Raw genomic sequence first — 21,691 nt, 5'->3', positions numbered from 1 at the left:
GCTCATCCAAGTAGCAGACAGGATGAAGTGCGGCATCCGGCCAGGGCTGGTGGGCAACCTGGCCGCGCAGTTTATGAATGGGAGCCTGTCAGAGGAGGACAGGCGTGTCTATTTGTTCAACAGATACAAAGGTTTGGTTAATGCAAGATGAGTAAGCTCTTCATCGTTCATGAACAGATCTGCAGTACAACATGGTGCACATAGTTAACAATACTGTGTTTGATCCAGTGGATCAAATGTTAAGTGGATCTCATGTTAAGTGCTCTTACCACAATTAAATTAATTGGTTAGAACTTCGGCCTGGAAGAAAACATTCACAATACATGTATCTGACCAAAAAAAATGTGGATCCAGACTGTATTTATTTATTTATTTATTTTAAAACATTTGATTATTTTTTTAAAAAATTTTTATTTATTTTTTGGCTGCATTGGGTCTTCGTTACTGTGCACGGGCTTTAGTTGCGGCGAGCGGGGGCTACTCTTCGTTCTGGTGTGAGGGCCTCTCACTGTGGTGGCTTCTCTTGTTGCAGAGCACGGGCTCTAGGTGCGCGGGCTTCAGTAGTTGTGGCGCACGGACTCTAGAGCACAGGCTTAGTAGTCGTGGCGCATGGCCTTAGTTGCTCCGCGGTATGTGGGATATTCCCGGACCAGGGATTGAACCCATGTCCCCTGCATTAACAGGAGGATTCTTAACCAGTGCCCCACCAGGGAAGTCCCAGACTGTATTTTAAAAACTTTTTACAACCCAGTAAGATGGCTAACAACCCAATTTTTTTTAAAGGGCAAAATCTTTGAACAAACTTCACGAAAGAAGTTACAAGAATAGTCTATAAGCATATACGAAGATGCTCCTCGTCATTGGTTATTAGGGAAATGCAAATTAAACCACAGTGAGATACCACTTAACCTACCTAGAATAGCTAAAATTAAGAAGACTGAAAAGATCGTGTGGTGACGAGGATGTAAAGCAAAAACGGAATGTTGATTAATTACTGATGCTGATGTAAAATGGTACGTGCACCTACCTTATCACCCAGTAATTCATTCCTAGATATTTAACTTAGAGAAATGAAAGTATATGTCCACAGAAGACTCATATACAGAATGTTCGTAGTACATTTATTCATAGTAGCCTCTAACTACAAACAATCCAAATGTTCATCAGTAAGTGAATGGATAAACATAATTGTGATAAATTCATATAATTCAATGAAAAGGAATGACCTACTTATGTATGCAACAGTATGGTTGTATCTCAGAAACATTATGCTGAAACGAAAAAAAGCCAGACACAAAAGAGTACAGACTGTATGATTCCATTTATATGAAATTCTAGGACAAGCAAGCCTAAATTTTCATAACATTAGGTTTCTCAGTGGTTGTCTGGGGCCAGGGGTGATATGAAAAAGATATTGACTGCAAAGGGGCATGAGAAGCCTTCTGTTGTGATGGAAATGTTCTGCAAGTTGGTTGGGATTATGGTTATACTGGTGTGTACATTTATGGAAAAATGTGTACACATTGAACTGTACACTTAAAATGGGTGCACTTTACTGTATGTAACTTACACCTTAATAAGGTGATTTATAAAGTTTAAAATAGATTTAAAATTAATCCTAAAATTGAATCTTCAAACTAAAACAATCATTTACTTAACTTTCGAATCAGTATTCTAACTGTATATACTTAATGGGACATGATCTTGAGACAGAAAGTACTGTGAAGAAATACTTTACTTGGTGGTTTTGTTTTTGAAAGAGGTTGTGTTACAGTATTTTCGGATAGAACTAATGAGTAAATATGTTGATGTATCAATAGTTGTGAACTGGGATTCTGACTGTAGGAAAAGGGAAATACATGTGAAATGGAGGAAGGTGAGGAATACTACATTAGATTTGAGTTAGAGTTGTCATCATGAACTCACGTTTTTAAAAAGACATGTATTTCCTAGCTTTGTCCACTTAAAGGGCCTAGAAGCAGTGACACCTCAGGCATTGAATACACCTGACACCCAGATCTTGGTTTCAAAATGCCACTGCCCACTAAAAAACCCCTAGTGGAAATGGTTGATTTCAGGTGTGGTACAGGGTTAAAAAAACAAGGTGAACCTGAAGCATCTTGTGCTAGGAGGTAAGAATGTGTCTGAGCACCAAGGAGGATATGTCAAAAGGAAACAAGATTGAAGGGACACTATAAATTAAATATGAAGAGTCTACGATGATATTTTTTTAAGCACAACGTATATACATTAAAAAACAGTATATATTTTATATATTATATTTAAGTACGTATATAGATAAGAGAGAGAGAAAAGGGGAAAAAAGCTAATTTTTATTTTATAGAAGAATGCTAACTTTTAAATATGGAAGGTAGTGTAATTAGAACACTACTGTTTCTAATCTTCAGTGCAATAATTGAAATGAAGATCATGAATGCAGGGTGTTTGAAACCATTAGCTCTTGGGACAAGATACTGACACTGTCTTAAGTAACACCTCACAATTGCATACTTATTTCAAAGAGAAGAAATAACTACATTGAGAGATCTGACAGTACCTTAACCACTTCAAGTTTAGCATCACCAGTGAGACAGACTGACATTATGTGTGTCCTCATGAGTGCAATAAGAATTACAAAGCATCATTATGTATTTCTCATGAAGTAGCAATCAGACAAATCCAGAATTTGGGATAGCGTACATTCAACTGACTTCAACTGACATTCAACTGACTCCTCAAAATAAAAAGTCCATGTCCATGGAGTCAAGGCAAAAGGGGTTTGGCATTAGAGGCAGAGTGGAGGCACTGTTCTAAATGTAAAGAGACATAACCAAATGTAATTGTTGAATTTTGATTGAATCCTGCAGAAAGCTTTAAAATATCAAACATTTTGACAACAATTGAGGAAAATTCGAATGTGACCTCTGTATTACATGTTATAGTGACAGTGTTGAATTTCTTCAAGTCTAATAATTATACTTGGTTATACAGCTGAATGTCCTATTCCTAGGAGATGCAACTGAATTATTTAAGGATATAGTTTCATGATGTCCACAAGTTATTTTCAAGTAGATTAAAAGAAAGGAGTATATATGTCTGTGTATAAAGATAAAACAAATATAACAAAATGTTAACAGTTGTTGAAACTTAAGTGATGGGTATACAGGTTATTCATTGTACTGTTTCAGTTTTTCTGTGGGTTTAAAATATTCAGAATAAAAATCAAGGGGAGAAAAATATCTTGTTCTGAATTACTCTCAAGATGTATAAGCTTGAAATTTTCTAGGAGAGTTATTGGGAAATAGTGTTAATTTTCAATTCATTTGAACTGTCTACTATATTCCAGAGACTGTTAGAATTAGAGGGACTTTAGAGATTATCCTGTCTGGGTCCCTTATTCATACAGGTGAGGAAATAAGTCCAACAGTAATAGAGTCACTTATTGAAATCACATGGTTAGCCAGTAGTAGCACTTGGACAGTGAATTCAGCTCTCCTGTTTTCCAGGATATTGCTCTTCCCAATGTACCATGCTACCTCTTCCAGTAAAAGGACTTTGTTGTAGGTAAAGTTGAACTAAGAAAAATACTGTGTATTATTTTTCTTCCCAGTGTATCTTCAATATGTTCCCCCGCATTTTGACAGTATTGTCAGACTGTGTTTGATCTCTTGATCTGTAGGTCAGGAATTTAGTCAAAGACTTATGCTACTTTTGATAATTGCTCTCCTAGAAATCTTTTGATCATCTGGTTTGAGCTCTGTGTTTTTTGTCATTTATTTTTATCATCCTCTAGTTTAAGCTATGAAGAAGGACATCCTTCTCACTCTGAAACAGATCTCCTTCAGAGACAGACTTTTGCAGCCTCTCATCAGCTTCCTGGATATGCTGCCACACCTCACCCAACCGGTAAAAATTCTCTTATGAAATATACCACAAATCTGGGTACATTTAGTGAATAAGAAGAAAAATCAATTTTCACATGTTGGGTTATGAAAGTATATGGAACATAACAGTCTCATGGGAAGTGTTAAAATGAAAATGAGATTAAAAGCTTTGTCTTTTACTGCTAGGGAATATCTGTATAATTAGTAGGGAGATCTCTTTTTCATGCATCTCTGTAGATTTTAAATTATAATTATGCTTGAGCAAATTAATGTTTGTTGCTATTCATAATAAAACAGTTTAGGGTTGTAGAACTTCTGGCCTCAAATGTCAGAGATTCCTTTTTAAAATAGCATCCGGAATATCATTTTATATTAACATATATTTTTACTTTGGGATACATTTTATCTTCAAATGTAGGTCTTTCTGGAATATTTGATACTAGTGTGAACAATGCCAGCACTAACACTAAAGAATCTTCAGTGATGAATTTTCTCTCTGCTGTTGAATCCCGAACTGCTCAGGCTGCTTCTTCAGGAACTACTCTTGTACCACAATTCAGGGCCCCATCCTGGCAGACAGGTGATACTTTGTTTTCAGAATTTTTAAGTCCTTTAAAAATATGGATAAAATTTCACTTTTGATAATCTTGTCATTATAGTAGTGTGGCTGAGAGTGATGTTAATTATTGATTTTCCAGTGAACTTTAAAACCTGGAATTTTTCACTATTTTAATGTGGACAAAATTCAAGAAATTGTTACTAGCAGAAATTCGGTTTTAGCACTCTGATGAAAACTAGCAAGTTGAAGAAGGTAGGTAATTGTTAAAGATAAATCCTAGATATCAAGTTTTTATCTAGCAATTTAAGTAGTTACTTGTTTACTTGAGAGGAGGAAAGATTAAATTTTTTTTTCCTATTTCACCTTTATAGAGGTGTAATTGACATATAAAACTGTAAGATGTTTAAGGTATACATTGTGGTGATTTGATATACATTTACATTGTGAAAGAATCCCCACATCTGGTTAATTAACACAGCTATCACTTCACATATTTATCTTTTGTGGGGGGCGGTTGGTGAAAGATTAAATTTCATTTCTTTTAGTGACTTTGGGCTGGATAGGTGTGGTATAGTAAAAAAAACAATCTTGGAACTGATTTCATCATTAGAGTTAGGTAAAGTTATCCTTAACTGAACAGAATAAGTCAATCTTTAATAAAAGCCATTCCAAGTTGATATATTATGTACTTTTCTTTTTAAAATTTATTTATTTACTTTTATTTTTGGCTGCGTTGGGTCTTCGTTACTGTGCACGGGCTTTTTCTCTAGTTGGAGTGAGCAGGGGCTACTCTTTGTTGCAGTGCGCGGGCTTCTCATTGCGGTGGCTTCTCTTGTTGCGGAGCATGGGCTCCAGGTGTGTGGGCTTCAGTAGTTGCGGCGCACAGGCTTAGTTGCTCTGCGGCATGTGGTATCTTCCCCAGACCAGGGCTCGAACCTATGTCCCTTACACTGGCAGGTGGATTCTCAACCACTGCACCACCAGGGAAGTCCTATTATGTAGTTTTCTGTTTTATTTTTCTTATTTCATTTTTCAACTGTTTCCCCGCCCCAAAAGTGTTTGTATATACTTTTATTTTTTGCCGGATGACAGAAAGGTTAGTTTTTTTTTTAAGGTTTCATTTTAAAGAATATAGTTTTAAGTAATAGCTATAAGAAATAATATTTTACATTCTGATATAAACTCCATTAATAGAGCTTCTCAGTATGTCTTAGAAACATTTTTTCTGCTTCCAAAGAAACAATGTTTTACTGTGAAATAAAACAGTATTAAAAAACACAATAGGGGACTTCCCTGGTGGTCCAGTGGTTAAGAATCCGCCTTCCAACACAGGGGATGCAGGTTCAATCCCTGGTTGGGCAACTAAGCCCACACGCCGCAACTAGAGAGCCCACGGGCCACAACTAGAGAGAAGCCCATGCGCCACAACAAAAGATCCCATGTGCTGCAACGAAGATCCCGCGTGCTGCAACTAAGACCTAATGCAGCCAAATAAATAAATATTAAAAAAATAAAACTACACAATAGCTTCGTTGTTTGCTTCCTGGAATAATTTTACATTACATGTATTGAGTTAGACTTTCTATCTCAGTTTCTATAATTACATTATTTTAAACATTAATTCTAAGCGCTGTTTTTTCCTTCAAGAGTAGCTAGATATTTTCTGTCCTTGTAATGGTAATCCTTTTTCTGTCTGCATTGCGAGGCTTGTGGGATCTCAGTTTCCTGACCAGGGATTGAACCTGGGCCCCAGCAGTGAAAGCGCCGAGTCCTAACCACTGGACCGCCAGGGAATTCCCACTTTTTTGATATTTAATGGAAAGAGTTGAAAGAAGAATATTTTTGAAAAGGGCAAGAGAATCTTTTTTCCCCAATTTTTCCAAAATGAAAAAGAATTTTTTTTAAAGGAAATTCACTAAAAAATATGTAAACAGACTTAGAGAACGAACTTATGGTTACCAGGGAGGAAGAGTAGAGGGGGGGGATAGACTTGGGAGTTTGGGATTGACATGTACACACTGGTATATTTAAAATAGATAACCAACAAGGACCTACTGTACAGCAAAGGGAACGCTGCTCAGTGTTCTGTAATAACCTAAATAGGAATAGAATTTGAAAAAGAATAGCTACATGTATATGTATAACTGAATCATTTTGTTGTACACCTGAAACTAACAGAACATTGTTAATCAATGGTGCTCCAATATAAGATAAAATTTTTTTACTGTAAACAATAAAAAGGTGTATAAAATGGAAAGTGATAGTTCCTAATTACAGTCCCCCTTTTTAGAGAAGAGTTAACAGTTTGGTATTTACTCTTCTTTAATATCTTTGTACATCAAAACTTTTTTTGTATATCCACCTAAGCAATGTTTATAGCATCAGTATTATTAGGATATGCCATAATTATTTTACCAGTCTCCTCTTGATGGATATTTAGGTTGTTTCTACCTGTTATTCACAATAACTATAATGAATATCTTGTTTGAATCTTTGTGTCCACTTATTTCCATAGGGTAAATTTCTAGAAATGGAACTTTTGGATTGCATGGGTTTAACATGTTTTTACTTTTGCCGTATGTGGCAAGAATGCTGTCCTGAAATGTTAATACTCTCTTCTTGACAGTGCTTTATTAATTTCTGATCAGCTTCTTTTGATAAGCATGCATCTATTGTTATGAGAAGTTGTTCATAGGAAGTCAAAACTTGAAATGCAAGGAATTTTAAAAATGCATTTATTTTGATAAAAGAAGCTGCACTATTAATCTCACTATTATTTTCAGATTTATTATGTTAAATGTAGGCAGTTCAGTTTCAATTTTAATGTTATGAACATTTTAGTTTGTCCATTGGTATTTTGCATTGGGATTTCAAGGGAAATTAATCATTAGAGATTATGTACATTTTCACTGTTTTCTTAATTATCAAATGACCTTATCTGACTATATATATGTATAATCTCATATTTGTAACAATCATACATATGAAGTGCTGATACCTTTGTAATTTTGTTCCTGCCTTATGAAAGCTAGCTGTTTTGAAATGTATTTTTGAAAATTCATGTGCAGAACTAATTTGTCAGGCTTTTCAGTTTTAAAGAGATTTTGATGGATTGAAGGTTATGTAAGTTTTATTAAGTCTGTATTATGAAAGCAGATACAAGTGTTTGTGCTGTAACTGCATGAGCATATTTGTTTTCTTTTCATAGGTATGCATTCCTCAGCAGCAACTGAGCTGTTTGTTACTGGACCTTTGCCAACCACTGGAGCACTTCCACCCTCTGCCCTCCCTGCTTATCAGCATCCCACCACCTTCAGCAATAGAAACTTTGCCACCACCTCACCTTTGGTGCTTCAGGATTCAACTTTTAACACTACATCCAATGGAATTTTAAATCCTCATGATCCTTTGCTGCAAATCAAGACTTCCCAGGGAACTGTTCCAACCGCTTTGGCATTTGAGCGCCTGGGCAGTTCTGCGATAAGTAACAGCATACCACCTCAGTCTTCAACATACCGCTCAGCTCAAGAGTCTGCACCCCATCTTTTACAACCTCAATTTAGTTTGTTGCCTTCAGCACTTGGAGGAGCCCAGCAAACTCCTCAAGCCTACGGTTCAACTCTCTTTACTAGTTCTACTGCTTCCATTGAAAGAGCTCTTCTTCGAGAATGTAGTGTTATTAAACACCATCAGCGGCCTTCAGGTACTCAGTCTATTCAGGCACAACTGACTGGTTCACAGCATTCCTTACACAGTTATCTATCAAATGCAAGTGTGGTTAATTTTCAGGAAACAAGCAGGCAGTCATCTTTATCCTGTAACCCAATTGGAGATTCTACTCAGGTGAGCAATGGAGGATTGCAACAGAAGACATCCCAGGTCTCAGTGGAACTTGCTCAGTCCTATTCATCTGCAATTCCATCATCAGGGTATCCTCCTTCTACTACAAAAGTGAAAAGCTGTTCTACAAAACAACCACTAACATCAGCCAAGTCCCCCAAACCTCAAAGTATAATTCCTCCTGTGCAAACACTAAGCTATTCCAAACCTTTACATAACCAGAGTTCTGTAATATCAGGCCAAGCACAAATTTATTCTACAGCGCAGCTACCAAGCCTTTTATCAGTTAGTCAGTCTCAAAATTATGGTTTAGTACAGCCACATAATGTGCCATCTATTGTTCATTCACATGTTTATAGGTCCAGCAAAGTTGAGAAGTTGCCATCTTTATATAAAACATTGACTTTTTCTGGGTCATCTCAGACTATAACTTCTGAAAATCCAACACTTAATTATTCTTCTGATCAGCAAGAGGTATTATCTTCAGTTACAAATGAGAATTACCCTGCTCAAACAAGAGATCTATCTTCAGTTAGCCAGTCTCAGAGTTACTCATCTGGTCACTCTCAGGGTTTATCACCAGTTAGTCAGACACAGGTTAGTTATTCATCTCAGTCACAAGTTTTGTCAGTTGTTAGTCCTTCAGAAAGCTATGCTTCAGGGCAGTCCCTAACATTAACAGCCCCTTCTCTTTCTTATTCTTCTGCCTCTCGGGCTCAGAATATGCCAGATTCTAGCCCAACTCAGAATTATATTTCTATGCATTCTTCCCAAAATGCTCAGACTCAAGGGTCATCATCTCCCCAGTCCCAAAAGTTTTTGCCTGTTGTCCAGTCATCATCTTTTGCGTCCTCTACTCATTGTCAGACATTACAGAATAACATACCTTCCCCTGATCCAAAGTCTTACGCTGAAAGAAAACTTGACTCAAATGTGTATACATCTTCAAAGCAAGAGGATGATTTTCCGATGCAAGAGTTACAGGTATTACAGCCGCAAGTATCTCTTGAGTCATCAACCCAAAGGCTATCTGATGGGGAAATTAATGTTCCAGAGTCAGCTTATAAGGTGTCAAAGACAGATGACAGATATTCCCAGAGCATAATCAGAAGTAATTCCCATCTTGAAGATCAAGTTGTTGGGATTGTTCTACAGGAGTCAAAAAAAGAAGAAAACATAGTTGGTTCAGTGGCACAGCTTAACCAACAAGTTGGCCAAGTCAATAATGCAGCAACCCTTGATATAAAGAAGACAACTAATTTAATGCAAACTCCACAAATAAGGTTGAATACTAAAGACCTAAACCAGCAGCATTCTCTTATACAAAAGGTACATGAAGCCAAGGTCCAGGAGCAGCATGATCAAATAATTAATGCCTCATCTCAGATTCAAATTCCAAATAATGCTTTAGGGCATGGCCATCAGGCATCTCTTCCTAATACACAGGTCCTTTTAGATTCTGCCTGTGATTTACAAATTCTTCAGCAGTCAATACTACAGGCCGGTTTAGGACAAGTAAAGGCATCTCTACAAGTACAGCGTGTTCAAAGTCCTCAACAAATAGTACATCCTTTCCTTCAAATAGATGGTCATATTATTCAGAGCAATGGCGATCATTCTCAGCAGCAACTCCATCCTCAAAATTCTGAAATTATGAAAATGGACCTCTCTGAGTCTTCAAAACCATTACAACAACATCTAACAACAAAGGGCCATTTTAGTGAAACAAATCAACATGATTCAAAGAATCATTTTGTTTCTCTTGGATCAATATGTTTCCCAGAGGCAATGCTCCTCAGTGATGAAAGAAATATTTTATCAAATGTAGATGATATCTTAGCAGCTACAGCAGCAGCTTGTGGGGTCACACCTTCTGATTTTTCCAAGTCAACTTCAAATGAAACCATTCCTGCTGTTGAAGATGGTGATTCTAAATCTCATTTTCAGCAATCATTAGATGTCGGGCATGTGACGTCAGATTTTAACTCCATAGCAGCTACAGTAGGAAAGCCACCGAATATAAATGATATTTCCTTAAATGGAAATCAAGTTACTGTAAACCTTTCACCAGTACCTACTCTTCAGTCAAAGATGACTCTTGATCAACAGCACATTGAAACACCTGGTCAAAATAAAGCTTCTAAAGTAACTTCACCAGTGGTTGGGCCGGGTCATGAAGTCCAGGAGCAAAGTTCTGGCCCATTCAAGAAACAGTCTGCTACCAATCATGAACCTGAAGAAGATAGCGAAGTACCTGTTGATAGTACATTAAATAATAACAGAAATCAAGAGTTTGTTTCTAGTAGTAGAAGTATAAGTGGAGAGAGTGCTACATCGGAGAGTGAATTCACTTTAGGGGGTGATGACGGTGTGTCAATGAACCCGACTAGGAGTACACTTGCACTGTTGGCCATGGCCCAACCTGGGGAGCCAATCAGCGTCAAGATTGAAGAGGAAAACCAAGATTTAATGCATTTTAACCTTCAGAAGAAGAAAACTAAAGGAAAAGGGCAAACTAAAGAGGAAGACAACAGTAATCAAAAACAGCTGAAAAGACCTGCCCAAGGCAAACGCCAGAATCCAAGGGGAACAGATATATATTTGCCGTATACTCCCCCTTCCTCGGAAAGCTGCCATGATGGTTATCAGCATCAAGAAAAAATGAGACAGAAGATCAAAGAAGTAGAGGAAAAACAGCCAGAAGTCAAAACCGGATTCATTGCCTCTTTCTTAGATTTTCTGAAATCTGGGCCCAAGCAGCAGTTTTCCACTCTTGCTGTACGAATGCCTAACAGGACTAGACGACCAGGAACCCAGACTGTTCGTACATTTTGTCCCCCACCACTTCCAAAAACTGCATGTGCAACACCCACACCTTTAGTGTCTGAAACTGGGGGTAATAGTCCGTCAGAAAAAGCTGATAACGAACTTAAAAACTCGGAACATTTATCTTCACTTTCTTCTGATGAAGATGATCCTGGAGTATGCAGTCGCGATATTTATAAAAGCACCTCTACTACCTTAAATACTTCGGATGCCACTTCTGATAAAAAGAAGAAAACAGGTAAAGTTTTAAAATTTAGATTCATAATTATGGCTTTCCACTTTAATTTTTCTGGCTCTATACCAAGTTTTATGCTTTCTTAGCTTGAAGCAGGTCTGCATTTTTCAGGACAAAATGCATAGGTAGGTATCTCCTTATTAAATAAGGAGACTTATTTTTTTAAATGTTCCTTGCCTATAGGAAAGTTCTGGGTTTTAGGCTGAGTAGTTCTGGTTTTTCTCAGCTTTTTACCCCATGCAACATAATTTACATAGTGCACTATCCAGACTTTTCTAACCTGAGACATCTTGAAGTGGCTCATGGATATGAGGCATTGTATTGAGGGCCATGTTGTTATATAAACTGGCATATTTTCTTGGTATGCTAATTTTACCTAAAGATTAACATTTTACTATTAAATATGGTTATTTTGTGTGCAGCATGCAGATTAATATAATTAAGTTAAAACTTTAAAAATTTTGTGCTGGGGCTTCCCTGGTGGCGCAGTGGTTGAGAGTCCGCCTGCCGATGCAGGGGACATGGGTTCGTGCCCCGGTCCGGGAAGATCCCACATGCCGCGGAGCGGCTGGGCCCGTGAGCCATGGCCGCTGAGCCTACGCGTCCGGAGCCTGTGCTCCGCAACGGGAGCGGCCACAACAGTGAGAGGCCCGCGTACCGCAAAAAAAAAAAAAAATTGTGCTGGTTCCAAAGTATATGCCCAAATCCTTGGGTGTGTGTTTCACTTTATTCTGTAGTTAAGGGAACATTTCAAGGAACTGTTTTGAGAAGCACTGCCTTATGTAAATGATTGACAAGTAGTATAAAAGTTACTATTTTAAAGAGCATGCTGAGCTTCCCTGTGGTGCAGTGGTTAGGAATCCGCCTGCCAATGCAGGAGACACGAGTTCGAGCCCTGGTCCGGGAGGACCCCACGTGCCGCAGAGTAACTGGGCCCGTGTGCTACAACTACTGAGCCTGCGCTCTAGAGTACACGAGCCACAACTACTGAGCCTGCGAGCAACAACTACTGAAGCCCGTGCACCTAGAGCCCGTGCTTCACAACAAGAGAAGCCACCACAATGAAAAGCCTGCACACTGCAATGCAGAGTAGCCCCCAGTCGCCACAACTAGAGAAAGCCCGCGCACAGCAACGAAGACCCAACAGCCAAAAATAAATACAAATAAAATAAATAAATTTGGAAAAAAAAAGCTTTTAAAAAAAAATCATGCTAAGGAAAAACATACTTATAACAATAAAATAACTACCACCTCTGTGCCAGGAACTATTAGCAATGCTATAAGATGTGCTTTGTTATCTCCAATATACAGATGATATAACAGACTAAATGAATTTTCCAGGTCCATACAGTCAGTAAACGGAAGAGCTGAAATCCAGACTCAGGTTTATCTGGTTCTAGAATCTGTATTCTTGCCTACCTCCTTTTTTTTTTTTTTAATAATTAATTTTTTGGCTACATTGCATCTTCATTGCTGCGCGCGGGCTTTTCTCTAGTTGCGGTGAGAGGGGGCTACCCTTCGTTGCGCTGCACGGGCTTCTCATTGCAGTGGCTTGTCTTTGTTGCGGAGCACACCTGTGCAGGCTTCAGTAGTTGTGGCACGTGGCCTCAGTAGCTGTGGCTCGCGGGCTCTAGAGCGCAGGTTTAGTAGTTCTGGCGCACGGGCTTAGTTGCTCCATGGCATGTGGGATCTTCCCAGACCAGGACTTGAACCCGTGTTCCCTGCATTGGCAGGAGGATTCTTAACCACTGCACCACCAGGGAAGCCCCTGCCTACCTCTTTTGTATGAATAGAGTGGTGCTTTATGAGTAAAACCTTGTTTTGTGATGTACTTTTCAGCTTCTCTCCAGATTTGAGACTACCTTTTTAACTACTAGAGTAATATGAAACAGCTGGTATCCCAAATACTCTATCAGCATAAATTTCTGCTAAAACATTTGTAAAGAATTCTCATTTTGTTATACAAGGAAATTAGCATAATGGAAAATCATTGTTAGAATCAAAACATTAGAGATGTGGCTAATCCTAGTAAGGTTTTACACTCTATTCCCCCAATTCAGAGTTCTTTGCAATTACTGTTATATTCCCTCCTATGTTCCTAGAGCAAACATTTTATAATCTCTGTTATAAAACATGAATCTAGAACTAGTTTCTTCCAGACAACAGTTACTATCTCATTTTTAGTTAAAAATCACCACCATCAACCTGATCCTTACTAATAGGTCTTTGAAGTTCTCCCTTTACCATCCCCATTGCCTCCTCATCTGTGAGAACTCATCATCTCTTGCTTGGACTATTGCAACAGACTTCTCATTAGAATCCTTCCCATCAGTCTCTACACCAGTCCGTCCTCCGCATTGTCATCACACTTTATAAAAAAGGAAAACCAATTGTTACTTCTCTGCTTTGAAATGCTTCTTGTTGCTCCATGGGAAAAAAATTATAATGTGTAAAAATTCTCCCTTTCCATGTTTCACTCTTGCTCCACCCTTTCCACTTCGCCTCTTCCGTGACAACTGAATTTCTCATTGTTCCTTGGACCTGTGAGCCCCTGTCACAATTGTGCTCTTTTGGGCAGGTTTTTTTCTACCTAGGCCTTTCTCTTGATTTTTTAGCCCAGCAGACACTTAGTTATCTTTGAAGACCATCTTCAAAGTCACTTTATGGAAGTTACTCCTGGCAGAATTAGTGCTCATATCCTCTAAATTCCCACAGCCCTTAAATATTTCTGAAGGGCAGAAGTTTTAAATTGCAGCAAGGTCTAGTTTATCCAATTTTCCTTTTATGATTTGCGCTTTTTGTATCCTAAGAAATCTTTGCCTAGCCCATAGTCACAAAAATTTTCTCCTGTTTTCTTCTAGGAATTTTAGAATTTTGCATTTTACATTTAAGTCTAGGGTCCCTTTTGATTTTTTTTTTTTTTTTTTTTTGGTATAAGATATGTGGTATGGGTTGAAGTTAATTTTTTTGCACATAGAAGTCCAGCTTTTCCAACACATTTGTTGAAAAGACAGTCCTTTCTCCATTGAGTGCTTTTTGCACCTTTGTCAAAAATTAATTGTATGAATTCATATTTGTGTGAATCTATTTCTGGACTCTCAATTCTGTAACATTGATCTATGTGTTTATGCTTTCACCAGTACCACACTGTCTTAATTCCTATAGCTTTACAGTAAATCTTGAATGAAATAAGGCAGTGTGAGTCTTCCAAATTTGTTCTTTTTCAAAATTGTTTTGCCTATTCTAGTTCCTTTCCATTTCCATTTAAATGTTCAAGTCAGCTGTTGGTATCTACAAAAAAATCCTTCTGGGATTTTGATTTCCTTGAATCTGTGGCAATTTGAGGAACACTAAACTGTTAACAATATATTGAGCCTTAATTCATGCACACATTTGATTTCTCTCACTAGTCTTGTGTAGTTTTTGGCATATAGATCCTGCTTTGTTAGATTTATTCCTGAGTTTTTTGGGGTGCTATTTATTGTAAGTGACACTTTCTAAAATTTTCAGATTCCAATTATGCATTAGTAGATTATAAAAATAGTTATTTTTTATACGTTGATCTTAAATCCGCACAACTGATTTATTTTAAGACTTTTTAAATGGGAATTCCCTGGCGGTCTAGTGGTTGGGACTCCACAATTCCACTGCAGGGGGCACAGGTTCGATCCCTGGTTGGGAAACTAGGATCCCGTAAGCCATGTGGCACGGCCAAAAAAAAAATGGTTTTTAAAAATTAGATTCCGTAGGATTTTCTATGTAGAAAATGATGTCATCTGCAAATAAGGATAGTTTTATTTCTTCTTTTCCAGTCTAATGCCTTTTTCATTCCTGTCTTAATATACAGGACTTCCTATACAATGTTTAATAAGAGTGCTGAGTGTGGACATCCTGAACATGTTCTTGATCTTTGGGAGAAAGAAATCAGTCTTTCACCATTAACTATGATGTTCACTGTAGGTTTTTGTAGATGCCTTTTTTTATTGCATTAAAGAAGTTCCTTATATTTTATAGTTTGCCAACAGTTTTTATAATGAATGGAGGTTGAATTTTGTCAAATGCTTTTTCTTCATCTATTTAAATGATCATGTAGTTTTCTTCTGTAGTCTGTCAGTATGGTGAATTACATTGATTGATTGTTAAATATATCTGTGGCCTTGCATTCTCAGGATAAACTCCACTGACTGATATATTATCTCATTTACACATTGATGGATTCAGTTTTCTAATTTTTTTGTATCTGTGTTCACAACGAATATTAGTCTGTAGTATTCTTTTTGTAATGCCTTTGTCTGGTTTTGGTATCTGGTTATTGCTGACCTCATAAGTGAGTTGGGGAGTATTCCCTTCTTCTCTGTTTTCTGCAAGCGATTGGGTAGTATTGTTTCTTCCCCAAATGTTTGGTTGAATTTGCTAGTGAAACCATCTGGACCTGGAGTTTTCTATGAATTAAATTTCTCTGACAGAACTATTCAACTAGTCTGTTTCTTCTTGACTGTGTTTTGTATCTTTGAAGGAATTGGTCCATTTCATTAAGTTGTCAAATTTATGAATATAGAGTTGTTAGTAGCATTTCCTCATTATCTTTTTAATTTCTGTAGGTCTTGTAGTGATTCCCACTCTTACAGTCTTTTTTTTTTAAAATAAAATATGGCCTTTTTTAAAAAAAATATATTTATTTATTTTTGGCTGCACTGGGTCTTTGTTGGTGCACGTGGGCTTTCTCTAGTTGCAGCGAGTTGGGGGCTACTCTTCACTGCGGTGTGTGGGCTTCTCATTGCAGTGGCTTCTTGTGTTGCGGAGCATGGGCTCTAGGTATGCGGGCTTCGGTAGTTGTGGCACGCAGGCTCAGTAGTTGTAGCACATGGGTCCCACTCTTACAGTCTTGATGTTGGTCATTTGTATCTTCTCTCTTCACCTTCGTTAGTCTGGATAGAAGTTTATTAATTTTATTGATCTCTTCAAAAGACCAGCTTTTAGTTTCATCGATTTTTCTCCTTTGTTGACAGTTTCACTGATTTCTGCTATTTTCATTAATTCCTTTTTCTGTTTGATTTTGGTTTATTATGTGCTAGTATTTTTTTTTCTAGTTTCATATGGTAGAAGCCTAAATTGCTGATTTCAGACCTCTATTCTTTTCTGCTTTAAGCATTTAATGTTACAAACTTCTCTCTAAGCCCTGCTTTAGCTATATCCCACAGATTTTATTTTTATTATTTGTTTTTATTTTCTTTTGTTCTAAAAGTTTTAAAAATTCCACTTGGTGCTTTCTTTTTGATCTATGAGTTATTTAGAATCATATTTTAAGATATTCAGATATTTGGGAATTTTCCAGACATCTGTCCTTTATTGATTTCTACTTTGTGTAATTTCAATTCTTTAAAAATTTTAAGGTTAGCTTTATAGCCCAGAATATGGTTGATCTTGATAAATGTTCCAGTGCACTTTAAAAGAATGTGTATTCTGCTGTTGTGTGGATTGTTGTATAAATGTCAATTAGATCAAGTTGGTTGTTAGTGCTGTTCAGATTCTTCTCCTTGCTGGTTATCTGTTTACTTGTTCTGTCAATTACTGCGAGAGGATTTCCAAAGCTTCCAAGTATGCTTGTAGATTTGTCTGTTTTGCTTTTCATTTCTATCTGTTATTGCTTTGTGTATTTTGACCTCTGTTTTTAGATATGTACACAGTTAGGATTGTTAAGTCTTAGCGAATTGACCCTTTTATCAGTATATAATATCCTTCTTTTTCCTTGGTAATAATCTTTATTCTGAAGTCTACTTTGTCTGTTATCAATGTAGCCACTCCAGGTTTCTTTTGATGAATTGCATGTATATCTTTTTCCATCCTTTACCTTTAACCTATCTGTGACGTTATATTTAATGTGGGTATTTTGTAGACAGTATATAGTTCAGTTTTGTCTTTTTTTAAAAAACTCTAATCTCATAATCTCTCTTTCAGCTAGAATGTTTAGACCATTTACATTTAATGTAATTATTGATATAGTTCAATCTTCCATTTTATCGTTTTCTGTTTCCCCCCTTTTTTGTTCCTGTCTCCTCTTTCCTGTCTTTAAAAAAAAAATTATTTGAACTTTTTTACTATTTTATTTTAAAATTTATCTCTCTTTTTTTTTGGCTGTATCCTTTTGTATTATGTTTTTAGTGGTTGACATAGTGATTACAATCCACTTAGTTAATATTTTTGCTACTTAAAATGTAAAAACCTAAAAACCATAGAGATCTCTTTACCCTTGCCCTTATGTTATATATATTTCTCCTATATATTACCTCTACATATATTGAAAACCCTGATAGAGAAGTAATTTTTGCTTTCAACAGTCATATATATTCTAAATAACTTAACAGGAGCAGAATAGTCTATTGTATTTACCCAGATATTTATAATTGCTGTTGCACTTCCTTTATTCCTGATGTTCCAGGTTTCCCTCTGGTATCATTTCCTTTCAACACAAAGAAGTTTTCCATTTTTAAGACTTTTTCTTTGATTTTCAGGATTGTAATTATTTGTCTGGATAAGGTTTATCCTGTTTGGAGTTCATTGAGCTTTTTGAATCTATAAAATGTATCTCTTTTTCCAAATTAGAGAAGTTTGGGGACGTTATTTTTTTCTGCACCAATCTCTCTCCTATGGGACTGCAATGACATAAATGTAAAATATTTTTATATTGTTACTCAGGTTCCTGAGGTTCTGTTTATTTCTTTTTCAATCTTTTTTCCCCCTCTGTTCTTCAGATTGTATAATTTCTATTGGTCTGTCTTCAAGTTCATTGACTTTTTTGCCTTCTCAATTCTGCTACTGAGCCTATCCAGTGAATTTTTTATTTCAGATATTTTTTTCAATTCTAAAATTTATTTTTGGTTCTTTTTTCTAGTTCCAATGTCTCTGCTGAGAACTTAACATATTTCCATTCATTTCAAAAGTATGTTCACCTTACCCCAGGGAGCCATGGTTATGATAGCTGCCTTCAAGTCTTTGATAATTTTAACATCTGAGTCACCTTAGAGTGGCATCTGCCAATTATCTTTTCCCTTTGAAGTTTGGTCACATTTTTCTGGTTCTTAATATATTGAGCAGTCTTGGATTATATCCTGGACATTTTGAGTACAATACTGTAAGACTCTGGGTTCTATTAAAATCCTCTGCAGAATGTTGATTTGTTTTGTTTTAGCAGGCAGTCAGACCATAAGTTCTGTCTCATCTTTGAGTGATGGTCTGAAGTTAGTTCAGTTTTCAAAGCCTTTGCTCTGGTGCTTTGGATCTGTCGGAGCAGTTAGTCTGGAACTTGGGTGGATGGTAGACTGTTATAGTTTAGATCTCAAAGACTTTGCTATACTAGTTTGGGTATATTCTGCGTATGTGCAGTTTAGGCATGAAACTAAGATTTGTGTAGGTTCATGCACAGAACTAGAGGATACCACTCTCCAGTTCTCTCTTCCCTGGGAATTTCCCTACATGCCCAGCTCTCAGGGTTCCCTTTCCCAGACATTTGGCTAGAAATCTGGAATTTTCCTTGGATTTTTTTTAGCTGCTTATGCTTTAACACAATTCTGTACAACTAGGACTGCCCTTGGGGCAGCACACTGAGAGAAGAGAAAAAAGGACAGGGAATCCTCCTACATGTTTTTCCCCAACTTTATTGAGATATAATTGACATACAGCATTTTCTACTCTCTTCATGCCATAGGAGCCCATGCCCCATCCAGGTGCCTCTGGTACACCAAAAAGACAGGTCTTCTGTTCGGGTTTAAGATGTCAGGTTTACTGCCTTTGCGTTGCAGCTCTGTGACTTGGGTTGCCCTTGGGGCAGGGCTGGGAGAGAGAAAGAGAAGAAAAAAGAAATGACAGTGGCCCCCCACATTCTTACTTCGCATGGGGCTCCTTTCCCCACTCCTCTATCCAGAAAGACAGATTTTCTTGGAGTTTTTGTTGTCTGTGTCCTGTGTAGTTCTGCATAAGGGCCACCCTCTAGTCAATGCTAGGTGATAAGAGAGGAAGGAAAGTGAGGAAACACCTCTATATAAAGATTATTTCAGTTTGGGCTTCCCTCCCCAGTCTGCCTGCAGTTACTAACTTTGCAGAGTCTTCAGGTAGTTGCATTTTATGTTTTGTCCAGAGTTTTTATTTGTAATAAGTAGGTCTAGTGGACTTAACTTCATCTTGGTTGGCACCAGAAGCCTTTCATGAATTTTTAAAAATTTGTCTTACAGGTTACAGTCGTTATTTCTGATGCTCAAACTGTCCTGTAATGGGCCGGTAGGAGCCCCTTCAGTGTTTTGAGATTTTGATTGTGATTACATTGAATTCATAAATTAATTTTAAGGGAGAATTGTTAATCTTTACAATATTGTCTTCTCATCCACTTATGGAATGTAGTGTTTTTCTACTTATTCAGATCTTATTTTATGTCTTTTAATATCTTATCATTTTTTTCCACATAGATATTCTATATTATAGTATCTAAAAAATACTAGTTTTACTAGTATTTTAAATATTATTTTCCCCATAGTGTTCTCTCATTGGTTACTGATAATATATGGCAATGATTGATTTCTGTGTCTCCATCATGTGTTTGGCATTTTTGTTGCACTTCTATTTTAACAGTTTTTCCACCTGATTCTCTTGCCCTCTTAAGTAGATGATTATATCTTCTAAAAATAATGGTAATTTATGTTTCTTTCTTTTTTTTTTTTTTGGTAACTTATCTTACTGGCTCAGGCCTCTGTTGTTTAATAGTTGCAATGATAGCAAGCATCCTGGCCTCCTTCTTGATATTTAGTAAAATATGTAGTGTTTGACTATGAAATATATTTGTCAGTTTCTAGTATACCATACTCTTTAAGAAGATATCCTTATGTTTTGAAGTTCTTAAGATTATTTTAAAATTAACAATGAGCATTGAATTTTTTTTTTTTTAACATCTTTATTGGGGTATAATTGCTTTACAATGGTGTGTTAGTGAGCATTGAATTTTGTCAGATGCCTTTTTGAGCTGGTTCTGGTAAATCTGCTTTCTTTTACCCCCACATTCATCTATTACTTGATTTCTTAATGCTAAACCTCTTTTTAAAAATTTCTACCATGAACTCTGCTTGGTCATGATGAATTGCTTTAGTCCACTGTAAGATTTAAGTTGCTAGTATTTTATTTGGGATTTTTAGACCTAGATTCATAAATGAAGTGAATGTATCGTATTTTTTGTCTTAATCTTGTTCATTTTTGTATTCAGGAATATGCTGACCTTACAAATTGAATTAGGAAAGTTTTTATATTTGTTTAAATTTTAAAAAGCTTATTATATATAATTGGGATTTCTAAGAATATATCTAGAACTCTCTAGTTTTTTCCTGATAGTTTGATCTATCTGGGCCAATTTAAGAATGGCATATTTTCTAGAAAATCATCTCTTTCATTTAGATTTTAAAATTTGTTGTTATAAAGTTGTATATACTATTACCTCATAAGTTTGTAGTCTCCTCTGTTTCTGTAGGTATGTTCTTTCTTGTTCCAGCTGATTATTTGAATCTTTTTCCTTATCAATCTATGGAAGATTTGCCTATTTAATGGTTCCTTTCAAAGAACCAATGTACTTTTCTTTTTTTTTTTCCTCATCATTTTTTACTCACTTTTTCTTAATTTCTGCTTTTATCAGTTCTTTTTCCCTATCTTCCCTGGGTTGAATATTCTCTTTCTGGCTAGTTTGTTATTTGTTTGCTGTCTAATGAATGGCATTAAAGTTGTATGTTTCCTTTTTTTTTTTCACTACACTCTGGCTGTATTCCTCTGGTTTCAATTTTTAATGCTCTCACTGTCCTTTCTAAATGGTTTGTCGTTTCATTTGATTTCCTTTTAACCCAAGAGTTATTAAGAATAGTGGGGTCTTGCCTGTTTCCCAGTAGATTTTTGGTTTTTTGGTTGTTTTTGGTATTCCTTTAATACTAACTTATGGCCCTGTTGTATAGTGGTCAAAGGAATATGGCTTAAGTAATGTCTACATTATGAAATTTGTGGAAATTTTGTTACTAGCTTGGTAAATGGTCAATTTTTATAAATATCCCATGAGTACCAAGTGCTAATAGATTTTATTTGTAATATTGTTCAAGTCCTTTATATCTTTTTATTTTTTGTGTAATGTAATAAATGATATTAGGTTATTTAACAAAATGTATATGTACATGTTGCAAGTAAATGATAGGTCTGGAATTTGCCTTAAACTATCCCAGCAAATATAAAAGAGGTGACAGAAAGATAAATTTATCAAAATGTTTGTGGTTGTTACAGTTGGGTTATGGTATCTGAGGGTTTGTATAGTCTTACGTATGTTTTAAA

The 21,691-nt window shown here is 36.4% G+C and overlaps 1 protein-coding gene across 4 annotated transcripts in view; it reads left to right on the top strand.

Annotated features, from left to right (window-relative positions):
* The window catches only part of QSER1 (glutamine and serine rich 1), a 79,074-nt gene that overhangs the window by 30,313 nt on the left and 27,070 nt on the right, over positions 1–21,691 (top strand). For 3 of the 4 annotated variants that reach the window (XM_067749498.1, XM_067749495.1, XM_067749496.1), the window contains exons 2-4: positions 3,794–3,906; positions 4,303–4,464; positions 7,652–11,347. In XM_067749498.1, the coding sequence (XP_067605599.1) occupies positions 4,368–4,464; positions 7,652–11,347 (3,793 nt within the window). In that variant the 5' untranslated portion in view covers positions 3,794–3,906; positions 4,303–4,367. Of the gene's footprint in view, positions 1–3,793; positions 3,907–4,302; positions 4,465–4,593; positions 4,696–7,651; positions 11,348–21,691 lie in introns of those variants that run through there. The other variant, XM_067749497.1, reaches the window with a different exon arrangement.

This window comes from Pseudorca crassidens, chromosome 9 (assembly GCF_039906515.1).
Source record: "Pseudorca crassidens isolate mPseCra1 chromosome 9, mPseCra1.hap1, whole genome shotgun sequence".
Lineage (NCBI taxonomy): Eukaryota > Metazoa > Chordata > Mammalia > Artiodactyla > Delphinidae > Pseudorca > Pseudorca crassidens.
Note: the sequence above shows the minus strand (reverse complement) of the source record. Positions and strands in the feature narration are given on the sequence as shown.